This window comes from Callorhinchus milii, unplaced genomic scaffold (genome assembly GCF_018977255.1).
Source record: "Callorhinchus milii isolate IMCB2004 unplaced genomic scaffold, IMCB_Cmil_1.0 Scaffold5, whole genome shotgun sequence".
Taxonomy (NCBI): Eukaryota; Metazoa; Chordata; class Chondrichthyes; order Chimaeriformes; family Callorhinchidae; genus Callorhinchus; species Callorhinchus milii.
Window position 1 is genome coordinate 29,279,052 of NW_024704746.1, and position 13,431 is coordinate 29,292,482.

General features: G+C 44.5%; 1 protein-coding gene and 1 long non-coding RNA gene across 2 annotated transcripts in view; both read right to left on the reverse strand.

Moving 5' to 3' along the window:
• LOC103185567 overlaps positions 1 to 2,316 on the reverse strand; it is a 66,284-nt gene extending 63,968 nt beyond the window's left edge. Inside the window, exon 1 of the long non-coding RNA XR_488651.2 lies at positions 1,031 to 2,316. This is a non-coding gene — a long non-coding RNA (uncharacterized LOC103185567). The remainder of the gene's footprint in view (positions 1 to 1,030) is intronic.
• Positions 2,317 to 2,827: 511 nt separating this feature from the next.
• Positions 2,828 to 4,284, reverse strand: LOC103185588 (potassium voltage-gated channel subfamily A member 5-like). Its single transcript, XM_007904183.2, has one exon. The coding sequence runs from the start codon at positions 4,277 to 4,279 to the stop codon at positions 2,828 to 2,830; it is 1,452 nt and encodes a 483-aa protein (XP_007902374.2). The 5' UTR covers positions 4,280 to 4,284.
• Between the last annotated feature and the right edge of the window lie 9,147 nt (positions 4,285 to 13,431).

Sequence of the window (13,431 nt, forward strand, 5' to 3'; positions counted from 1 at the left end):
ATTCACTTAAAAAGAAAGCAGGAAGTCTTAAAATGTGAATATCAGGATTATGAAAGCACATCATATTTGCATCCCTTCCACAAAACTGCTTAAAGTTGATTGCAGCCCAGAGAAAAACCTAAACATCGAGAGGAATGTGTTTTCACTCCATAATAAGCAGCAAGAAGTAGGAGCCCACCTACTAACTCAAACCACTGTCACCCAGTTCAGCAGCTTGTGTTCTAATGAGCTCCCATGATGTTTGCACGTTTGCTCTCTGTTCTTCAGTCCTTGCTGCATGTCAGCACCCAGTGATTATCCTGACATTGAACACTACCAACAAGCTGGGTTGGGCTGAGTGTTGTGTCCATGCCACAGATTGCAAATAGCATGTGCTTTATCCATGTTTCAACTTTGGAGAGCACTCGATTAACAGGAATATTCGCCCATATTCACTGAGATTCACATATGATGTTCACTTGCCAAGGATGAATCATGCTGCTATTGAACAGGCATGTCATTCAACAGGCATGTCATTCAACAGGCATGTCACTCAACAGGCATGTTATTCATCAGGCATGTCATTCATCAGGCATGTCATTCATCAGGCATGTCATTCAACAGGCATGTCATTCAACAGGCATGTCACTCAACAGGCATGTCATTCAACAGGCATGTCACTCATCAGGCATGTCATTCATCAGGCATGTCATTCATCAGGCATGTCATTCAACAGGCATGTCACTCAACAGGCATGTCATTCAACAGGCATGTCATTCAACAGGCATGTCATTCAACAGGCATGTCATTCATCAGGCATGTCATTCATCAGGCATGTCATTCATCAGGCATGTCATTCATCAGGCATGTCACTCAACAGGCATGTCATTCATCAGGCATGTCATTCATCAGGCATGTCATTCATCAGGCATGTCATTCATCAGGCATGTCACTCATCAGGCATGTCATTCATCAGGCATGTCATTCATCAGTCATGCAATTGCACGTTAAATCCAACACGAGTTACTTAAAATAAACCAAAAGAACTAACCTGTCATCCTTCAGCAACAGGTATTGATTTGGTCACAACATAGACTGTTTGTTTGAAGACACGTTTGCTGTCAGACTCAGTTCAGTTCAGTAACTAGGAATCGCCAATTCACTCCTTTCTGGGTTTTTGATTAAAAGTTGCTGATTTTGAGCAATTGGAAGACTGTCCCTCACTACTCAAAAGCAAGTTCTTACAGTGTTGCCCCACGGAGTCCACTTCTTCTGAGCATTTTCAAAGGGTAAATGATGAGTATGTGAGTACCAAATCCAAAAGAGTTGGTGATCATTGAGGTCTCCCCAGTCCAAACATACTGATCATATTTTTTCCCCCTGTTCTCTCTGGCATTTTCATTGTAACTTCACAGTTCACATCTGGTCACGATTCCACTCCAAATCTTCACTTGTTCTCTTCGAGCTCAGTGTTGCAGCATTGTTGGTCAAGATAAATGTGCACTAATTTCAACACCACCGTCTTGCAGCAATAATATTACACAGTACATTTACTTAGGTCTTCACATATTGTGAGCAGATGGAGATCACCCAATGAACCCCTTTGCACCTTTGTGCAGGGAAGCTCGTTTGCAAGACTTTTTCAGGAATAATTTACACGTTTGCAATTTGCAACAGAAACGTCGTCGATGGAAAAGTGTGTCTGGTTCCATTCCAAATGTAGAAAATGTTTGTATAAAAATCCAGAATGCACATTTCACCTCTCCTGGCGATTTTGAAGGAAATAAAAAGTTCAATTTAATTAAACGTGTTGTAATCAGTCCATTGTTTTTTTTTTATGAAGGCATTGAAACGTATAATGTAAACAGAATGATGCATTGCTGTGTCCAGCTTTGCTGTTCATCATGATTGAAGCACTTGCCAAACTAACTGAAGGGACTGTTTCACATTTGTCCAATTCTAGGAGTGACTGCACAACAAATACTGTTTGAATCTCTCTCAGTGTAAACCACAAGCTTTGCATTGACATTCACCACTCTGCCTATTTATCTCATGTGTTCATACTCCTCTCTCTGTGTGTACAAAACCTAAAACTTTTGAGAAAATAAATCTGAAAGCAAAGATGAGGCTCTGCACAAGAGGTCCACGAGTTTCCTTCTCGACCACAGCATTAAAGTGGACTAATTTCCTGCCCCCCACCCAAAAAAAAATAAGCCAACAACCAAAAAAAAAACACCTGTGGAAATAGAAGTCAATTGAAAGAAACTTCTCCCTTTGGTTTTTTTTCCTTTCTTTCATGACTCGAAGGCATCACAAATACAATACAGAGCTGTAATCATATTTATGGACAGTGATTGGACTTCTCGTTGTTTTTTTTTGGAGGGGGGGTTTTGTTAAAAAAAAAGTGTGAATGATAGCACTTTGGGAGATTTCAAGAAAACATGGATGGGTTATTTCTGTGTTTTCCTGGAATTACAAAACTGCACCAAAGTCTACGCCTGACGTCCTTGACATAACCTTCTCTTTTAAGCACAACCCAAAATGGTACACAAACACACATGTATATATATTTATATATATAAAAATCCACGTTAATTTCTCCCCCCCTCCCTTTCCCTCTCTCTCTGTGTCTCTCTAACTAGTTCCAAACCTTTTTTTTGGGGGGTTGGGGAGGAGGGGGGGGTTTAAAAAATAATAATAATAATAATAATTAATAATAATAATCATAACGGTTCTTTCCTTGAGAGAAAAAAAAATGTTCTACAGAGAAAGCATCTAGGGTTTTTGCCACAGATGGACATGTCCTGGTGGTTTGGGTTCCCTACAGTTGGGTGTTGGGGACAAACCCTCAGAAGTCGGTTTCTCGGTTCGAGTCCAAGCAGAGAGCGTAGAGGGACTTCCTGATGTCCGGGGGGCTCAGGGCTTTCAGGTTGGCCCCTGCCCCATTGTTAATACCTTCGCTATTTTCCAAAGCCCCGGCTTTGCCCAGAGATGTCCTACTCTTCCTCATCTCCTCCGAGGAACTGCCCTCCGCGCTGTCGTCGTCGTCGTTCAGGCTGCCCTGGTCCGCGTTGTCCGTCTCCCGGTGGTAGAAGTAGTTGAAGTTGGACACGATGACCGGCACCGGGAGGGCGATGGTCAACACCCCGGCGATGGCGCAGAGCGAGCCCACGATCTTGCCCCCCATGGTGACCGGCCTCATGTCCCCGTAGCCCACGGTGGTCATGGTCACCACCGCCCACCAGAAAGCATCGGGGATGCTGGAGAAGAAGGACGACGGCTCATCCGCCTCGGCGAAGTACACGGCGCTGGAGAAGAGGATGACCCCGATGAAGAGGAAGAAGATGAGCAAGCCCAGCTCCCTCATGCTGGCCTTCAGGGTCTGGCCCAGGATCTGCAGCCCCTTGGAGTGCCTGGACAGCTTGAAGATCCTGAAGACCCTGACCAGCCGGATGACCCTCAGGATGGCCAGGGACATGGCCTGTTGGCCGTTTGACTGCTGTTCCGCCAGCTCCGTGCCCAGGGTGATGAAGTAGGGGAAGATGGCCACCACGTCGATGATGTTCATGATGTCCCTGGAGAACACCGACTTGCTGGGGCAGGCGAAGAACCTCATCAGGAGCTCGAGGGTGAACCAGACCACGCAGGTGGTCTCGATGACGAAGAAGGGGTCGGTCAGGCTCATGTGGATGGAGGAGATGTGGGTGCCATTGGGGCCCACGAGGTTGTACCTCTCGTCCCGAAACTCGGGCAGCGTTTCCAGGCAGAAGATGATGATGGAGATGACGATGACCAGGACGGACACGATGGCGATGCCTCGGGCCGGGCTGGAGCTCTCGGGGTACTCGAAGAGCAGCCAAAGCTGGCGTTGGAACTCCTGCTTGGGCAGAGGCTTCTCCTCCTCCTTGATGAAGCCCTCCTCCTCCCGGAACCTCTCCATGGCCTCGGCGCCCAGTTGGTAGAAGCGGATCTCGTCGGCGAAGATGTCGATGGAGACGTTGACCGGTCTCCTGATCTTCCCGCCGGATTGATAGAAGTACAGGATGCCATCGAAGCTCGGGCGGTTCCGGTCGAAGAAGTACTCGTTCCTCAAGGGGTCGAAGTATCTCATCCTTTTCTGGGGGTCGCCCAGTAAGGTGTCCGGGAACTGGTTGATGGTACCCAGTTGGGTCTCGTACTTGAGGCCGGCGATGTTGACGATCACCCGCTCCGACCTGTTCCTGGCCAAGAACTCCAACTCCAAGCGGTTGTCCTCGGAAGGCACCTGGTCCTGGTCCTGCTCCAGCCGCCCCCTTGCCATGGAATCCAGCGAGTTCTCCCCGGCCACGTTGATGTCGTTCATCCTCGGGCAGGGAGAGGACCAGGGAGGCGGTGAGGGCGATGGGGAGGTGATGGAGGAGGAAGAGGAGGAGGTGGAGGGGGGGGTTAAGCCAGAGGGAGAGCAAGGCTTGGGAACTGGTTGCGAGGCTGACTCTGACTGTGACTCCCGGAGGTCTCCGGCGATGAGGATGGTGAGGGGGGGGCTCGGGTCAGGCTGTGTGGGGAGTCTTTGCTGAGCTGTGCTGTTGCTGACCTCCCGGTCACACCACTCACACCGTTCTCCAAACTCTCCGGAGCCGTCTCCATCCCCAGACATTAAATATTCAGCGTCAGAGCTGCTCGGTCAGCGGCTTCTGCGGCTACATTAACTCTACCATCCACACCCCCTCCACACACACCACACACACCACACACACTCACACACACACACCCTCCACACACACACTCACACCCCCTCCACACACACTCACACACACACACACACACACACTCACACACACACACACCCTCCACACACACACTCACACACACACACTCACACCCCCTCCACACACACCACACACACTCACACACACACACTCACACACACCCTCCACACACACACTCACACACACACACCACACACACCACACACACACTCACACACACACACACACCACACACACACTCACACACCCTCCACACACACCACACACACCACACACTCACACACACCCTCCACACACACACTCACACACACACCACACACACTCACACCCCCTCCACACACACCACACACCCCCTCCACACACACCACACACACTCACACACTCACACACCCTCCACACACACCACACCCCCTCCACACACACCACACACACACTCACACCCCCTCCACACACACCACACACACCACACACACTCACACCCCCTCCACACACACCACACACACTCACACACACACACACCCTCCACACACACACACACACCCTCCACACACACCACACACACACTCACACCCCCTCCACACACACACACACACTCACACCCCCTCCACACACACCACACACACACTCACACCCCCTCCACACACACACACCACACACACACACACACACCCTCCACACACACCACACACACCCACACACACACACACTCACACCCTCCACACACACCACACACACACTCACACACACCACACACACACACACCACACACACACACACACACACCCCTCCACACACACCACACACACACACACCACACACCCTCCACACACACACACCCACACACACCCCACACACACTCACACACACACACCCCAACAAAGCTGTGTTTGTGGGCGAGACAAACACACACACACAGAGGGAGAGAGAGAGACACACACAGACCCACAGGCACAAAGAGAGTCACAGACACAGAGCGAGAGACACAGACAGGGAGAGAGAGAGACAGACACACACAGACACACACACACACACACACAGAGACACAGACACACACAGACACACAGAGAGAGAGAGAGACAGACACACACAGACACACACACAGACACCGAGACACACACAGACACACAGAGAGAGAGAGAGACAGACACACACACACACACACACACACACACAGAGACACAGACACAGAGAGACACACACAGACACACACACACACACACACAGACACAGACACAGAGAGACACACACAGACACACACACAGAGACACAGACACAGAGAGACACACACAGACACACACAGAGAGAGAGAGACACAGACACACAGAGAGAGAGACAGACACAGAGAGACACACACAGACACACAGAGAGAGAGAGACACAGACACACAGAGAGAGAGACAGACACAGAGAGAGAGAGACAGACACAGAGAGAGAGAGACACAGACACAGAGAGAGAGAGAGACAGACACAGAGAGAGAGAGGCACAGACACAGAGAGAGAGAGAGACACAGACACACAGAGAGAGAGAGACAGACAGAGAGACAGACACAGAGAGAGAGAGACACAGAGAGAGAGAGAGAGACACAGACACACAGAGAGAGAGAGAGACAGACAGACAGAGAGACAGACACAGAGAGAGAGAATGCGAAGGGCAACGAAGAGAGAAACAGGACAGAGAGAGGGAGAGAGAGAGAGAGGATTTAAAGGTGAAGGCAAACTGTCTGCGGCAAATTGCAAATCCAGAAATAAAAAGGATTTGGGAAACACACACATGAAGCAGCTCCGGATGAGTAATAATGATTATTCCTTCTCTCTCTCTCTCTCTCTCTCTGACGTCAAGTGCTGTTTATTTTATGTTTGAAAGCAATATCTCCAGTGGTTAGTGGTCCTCTGTGGATGTCTCTCTCTCTCTCTCTCTTACATACACACACACACACACACACACACACCACAAACACACACACACACACCACAAACACACAGACAGACTGACACACTCACACAGACACACACCACAAACACACACAGACTGACACACACACAGACAGACTGACACACACACAGACAGACTGACACACACACATACACACAGACTGACACACACACATACACACAGACTGACACACACACATACACACAGACTGACACACACACAGACAGACTGACACACACACATACACACAGACTGACACACACACATACACACAGACTGACACACACACAGACAGACTGACACACACACACACACACAGACTGACACACACACATACACAGAGACAGACTGACACACACACACACACACAGACTGACACACACAGACAGACAGACTGACACACACACATACACACAGACAGACAGACAGACAGACAGACTGACACACACACACACACACACCCGCAAAGACAAGTCCTTTAGGGCTCAGGTACAGTAGTTTAAACCAAATGTGTTTTGTTTCCAGATACATCTGTAGTTCTTTTGACATCTGTACTTATTTATTCAAAGGTAATTGTTTTTGTGTGTGTTTGTTTGACGTGTTTACGTGTGTACTTCCCAATTGCTGCATTGGTCAATAAAAAAAAATGCTATTCCTCTGGGTGCAGTGTTTTTTAAAAATAAACATAAATATATATATATATATATATATATATGCATATAAAATTCAGACAGGTCAGTGATTTAAAAGGACAGTGCAAGGTTTTTGCTTCTAACGTGTGTGCAAGAGCGAGACTCTAATCCAAGCTCTGGGCGATTCTTTGCTGTGGAAAATAACAGATGAATGTGATGAAAAGTGCTAATAAATTAACTTAAAACAAGACTGCGCTTTCGCTGATTTTCTCAAAACATCCCCATGATGTGGGAATTCTCTCTGATGTGCATTCAAACACTCACTCGCACTCAGAATGAATGTGCGGAGCTGTTGTGAGAAAATTGAGTTCATTTTTTACAGTGTCCAGTTGGCTCCGGATTAAACGAGCAGCTTCTCTGCAAATGGGGTCTCTTCGTCTTGGCATTGAACCCCTTTGAGTATTGAAATGTCATTTGCTGCTCTGAGACCTCACATGTAATAATATATTGGATACTCACTTGTTCATTGGAACAATGTTATCCAGCAGTTCAATCACTTCCACTAAATGCAATGAAAAGTCCCACAACTGAACCAGGTTGGCATCTGGAAAATACCGAAACATTTCCAATAAAAAATCATTCATTGAACACGTCACTCCAGTTCAAAACCATTTTTACCGTAGCCCCTAAATGCATTGGATGGCCTCTTGGAGTTAGTGATCTCTTTCTTAATCGTTTGCAATGGGATTTTCCATGCATGCGATTTCCTGCTTGACCCGGGTCCCGTCCGTCTGTTCAAGTGGACGATTAAAGATCCATTTGAACAATATATTCTTGGGGGGGGGTCCAGGCCAACATTCCTCCAGATTGATTTGTCATTCACCTCATGGCTAATTTGGGAGTCTGGTTGGCACAAATGACTGCTGCGTTAGCCAATGCAACAACAACTTGCATTCATATTGCGCCCTTCACGTAGGGTAGCGTCCTGGAACGCTTGCCTATATGCCAAAAAAAAAGGCATTACAATTCACCGTAATTATATTCAAAGTGCTTTGAGACCTGGTAAGGTTCCAAAAAAAATGCAAGTAGTTTCTTCTTTCTGTCCCATTGCACATTAGTAACAAGATGAACAATACTTTTAGCAACCAGTGTGAGATAGGATCAATAGTCTTCCAGTTCACTGAGAGGCTCCGAGCACACACTTCGTGCGAGCATGTGAATTTGTAAGTGAAAGGGACAGCCAAATGTTGGGCACAGCAGTGTCTCACAAACAGCTATTAAGATCCTTCAATTGTCACCTGGAGTATGCAGAAATTCCCTCATCTTTTCAAATAGTATCAGAGGATCTTTCATCATCATCGCCCCACCATCGGCAGTCGGCCCTTCAGCCTCTCTGTCCCCACCCTGTGGAACTCCATCCCACTTTCTCCTTGCCTCGCTCCCTCCCTTACCTCCTTCTAGGCACGCCTCAAGACCCTCCTCTTTGACCGTGCCTTCAGCCACCCTCCTACGCTCTCTGCACCTCCACCCTCCCTGATCCCAAAACCCCCACCCAGCCCCACTCGGGTCCTAATCCCTGACTTTGCAAGGTTTATGATAGCTTGCAAGGTTATCAGCTAACAACTGTGAAGAATCCTGTCCCCCACTCTCAGGTCTATCCTTAAAAATCCCACTGATGAGCGAGGCAGGCTGATCAATCATCAACGTTGTCCGGGAGTACTGCAGAGCTGCTTAGCTAAAATATTAGGTCAATGAGGCTACCACAGGGAATCAACTCGACTCTACTTCCAGTGTATCCCTGGAACAAATTAGGTAAGCAGGGGAGAGAGTATGCACAGGATTCCTGACAAGGCATATTTCCATGCAAATGTGGTACATTTATGTGGTACTTTCAGTCTGGTTTGGATATTCTTAAGCGTGATGATGGGTTTCTACATGTGTTAGATATCCGATAGATTAAAAAAAACATATTCTGTAGTGCACAAACTATTCACAGAGCTGTGATCATAATTTGTACGAATGCTTATTTATCATTTGAACTTTAGTTTCTGTAAAATATCCAATTTATGGAGTTTGGCAGTCTGACTTTGTATCTGGTATTCTAAAGCTGTCCAGACACAAGCATTTTGAATTCTGTTTCTCTTCATGCCTTAATACTAATGGAGAACTGCAGAACCTGTTGATTGATGCACAACCGGTCTTCAAAATGTTTATGAATTTACTTATCTGTAATGGCCAACTTTTGTCTCATTTTACAAAATGTTTACACAGAGGTACAAAATGAATGTAGGATTAACTCTTGCAAAGTGGCAGTCTTAGAGTCGGGATAATTTAGGGGTAGAGCCACATTAGATTAAAAAATAAAATTTAAGCAGTGAGCAGTATAATTTGCAATTTGTTTTGGCAAATCACTCTCACGTAAACACAGTACCAAGTGTCGGGATATTGGGGTAAACATATTTGAAGGATGATATCCTTTACAACCAACAACAGAACCTTTATTCTAGCAACTCACAAAATCATATGTTAATAATAACAATAATCCTTGCATTTGATATAGCGCCTTATCATGTCGTTGAGACATCTCAAAACGCTTCACAGAATATGCTATAAAGTGGATGAAGTGTTTATTTTGTGGACAAAACATATTGCCTACTCTAAAAGTGTTGTTCATGTGGTACTCGGCAGCCAATTACACACAGCAATTATATCTCTGACAGTTGCAAACAGATGCAAAGTTTTATTAAACGAAGGTTGGACTTTGTCTTCAAACAACATGTAGGGCCTTGTGGGCTGCCTCTGTCTGACGTTTCAGCAATGGTAATTGACAGGAGATCAACGTTTAAGTTCAGAAAAACCCTACCTGGGGTAGAGTTGGTTGTCTCTGCATTTAAGATCTTTTCATGAGGCACTTATCCTGGTGGGCTGCTTGCGTTGACTGGTCTGAACACAGAGCTGTGCTTGCACTTGCACTGTTGGTCCCACCATTCTTAGGACTCTAAGGACAACAATAGAAGAGGCTGAATTCTCTCAAGGTACTGTTGTAGAATCGTAGAGTCTTGAGAAGTAACAGTATACAAGGAAGGCCAGTCACCTCACCGAGTTGAAGTTGGTAGTTGCTCATATACTAAGGTGACCATGTTTTGTAAACCAAATCCGGGGACATATGAATATAAAAAAAATTGAACTCACCACAATTCCTGATGCTGGCAGAACTGGAGAAGCCCGTTGATTAAGGGCTGTATTTCTCTGATGAGTGTATCGGTTTTAGAATCTTATTGTTCGTGCTAATCGACTAACAACCATTAAACCACCTCAGACCCAGTAAACAGTAATAGATCACAAAGCAACAATGGATGAAGAAGACCCTTTTGCCATTAATATTATTATTTGATTTGATGTTTCAAGAATAACCATTTTACCCTCTTCCCAATGCAGTATCAAACTGTTTCTTCAACAATTCCAGTATCCTATTCTCTATCACATTTTCTGATAACTTGCTACGGTTGTTGACTACTCTGTGTGAAAGGTAACAACTGCTTTCTATTTTTGCTCAGCATTAGGAAGGATCTAGGCCATTTATTTCCTCTTGGACTCATGTGAGCTATGTAATATAGCACGTCAAGCACTCTATCACAGTGCTGTGAGATATTGTGTTTGGAAGTGGGTTGGTGTCAAAATTTCTGGTTCAGTGAGTTTCTGCTCTCAGCTTTTCCTTCCTGAGAGGAGCTGAGGGAAATTGCAGCTTGATGCAGTAATCGGGGAGAAGGTAGGGTGGGTGTTCTGGAGGGATGAGATCAAAGATGGACTAAAGAGATCTCTTCACCCAGACCAATCTTGTGCTCTTGCAATGAGTAAGTGCAGGAAGCACAGCCTTGCCAATGGTGAATCTCACTTTCGCTTCCTCATTCTCAATCTCACACTATACTCACAATATTAGTTTCATTGTGCGTGTGTGCGTGCGTGCTTGCAAGGAGATTAGTTGTATTTCCCTATTCACTCCAAAACCAATTGAACAACCAATGCTTTCTGTCTTTGTGTTATTTTGTGTTCGCGTGACATGGACCATCCCTGCATCTTTGTTCCAATCCATGTACGCTGGTTCCCCTGAATGAGTCCTCCTTATTTTAACCTGTCACCATCCATCAATGAATGCCTGTTACGTCACCGAGGGAAATGCCCGCAATGGTTTTGCTGCTCACAGTATTCCCCCTGTTTATGCGGAGGGGGAAAAAAACCATTTGTAAATGATATGCTCACAGTGAGAAAACTTTATTTTAACATAATATCTAAAAGCTGCCTTCTCCTGCATCAACCACCCCTTGCATTTATGTAATAATAATAATAATAATCCTTGCATTTGATATAAAGCCGTATCACATTGTCGAGACACGTCAAAGTGCTTCACAGAATATATGCAGTGGCTTTCATGTGGGGTAGCGTTTTGTAGTGCTAAGTTTTGCTGCTCTGGTCGTATGTTATAAGAAAGAGTGATTGCAAACTTAACATCACAAAGATGACCAATTTGTTTGCTTTCAACCTGTTTCTTGACCGAGAAAAAATACAAAATTTGGAAGGCAAAAAGCTTTCAGGATTGCAATTTTGTTTTGCAATTTTTTTCAGGAATTTGGCAGCAGAATTTCGTATCCAACACAAAGCGCAGATTATTTCAGTACTTGGAGTACTTCAGTACTTTTTTCAGTACTGTGACTGCAATCATTTCGATCCTCCAACGTATTTATAGGACTATTTGCTCTTTTAGAGAAATGTTTGGGAAACCTTCACTGCTGATTTACACCCATGTTGAAGCCTGGGAAGTATTATCTTCAAGTCAGTAGCAGATTTAATGGGATTCTCTGCAGTTTCTTTCCCTAACTACAAAACAAAGCAGTCAGTCTCCGCAGCTCAATTATCATGCATCCTGGGCCAAAATTCCCTAGTAAGAACTGAAGAAAATGTGTTGAATTTAAAAACAAACAATTGAAGTTTTTATATAATGATAGGAACTTCTAATGAACTCATTTTTCAACAACTCAGAACAAATCTGGACTTCAATAAGACCGTATTTTTGTGTCCCCGCCAATGAATATGACAGATTCTTGAACTGGAAAACGCAAAGTATTAAAGTCTTAAAAGACTATTTGGCATTTGAGTCAAAGTCCCAAACTCTTGCGCTGTCTCGCTGCCAGAAATTCTGGTCGGTGTATTTAAAAAACAACATGAGACTTAATAGTACCTTTTCGAGCTGTCACTCACTGTACTGCTTATATAGCTTTACTGATCAGTAGGTTCATTACTGACCGAGGAAATTAAAAGCAATATATGTTGGTACTGACTTCACAAGAAAAGTAATAGTTTCTAAATGCCAAGCAAACGATAAACCCACAAGATGAGGTATTATGAACACGAGGGAACTGGTTCCTCTGAATAATTACTCTACCTCTATTAAATCAGCTATTAAATTATGTTATCTTGCTGTGTAGTTTTTCGACACACATTAGATGATATATAAATACATATATATAAATATATATTTCAATTCACATTGGGATGGGGGTAAAATCATCTTTTGTTTCCCTGAAGGTATCCAACTCATAATACTGTTATCTCTTAAATATTCTTAAATACAAAGTGTAAATAGTGTTGCGAAGTGTTATAGATTTGCACCACTCTTGTATATTTATGTCCCAAATTAGAAACCTTACTCTTTACCAGGCCCTTAATATTTTACTTTGTATCAAATTTCATTTAATCTTTGCTGTTCAACATAACCGCAAGAGAAGTATAAACGCTTTGCTTTAGATTTATGTAAGGCAAGATAATAAAAGTATTATCGTAATTGAATGAAGATGCACTCGTTAGACGTTGAGCATGTGATTGGGTATAGAGGTTTCAGAAAAGGTTCGGTTCTTTTCCTCAAAACAGAGATAAATTGGAGAAATTACAAAGAGAAAAACATATATTAAATTTAAAAGAAACCAAATTCTAATTTTACCATATATATTTTGATAATAGAAATGTAAGCCTGTTTATTGAAGCGCTTTGAGATGTCTCAAAGACACGATAAGGCGCTATATCAAATGCAAGGATTATTATTATTATTGTGTGAAGTTTGGAGCTTATAAAATGGCTGCACAAAT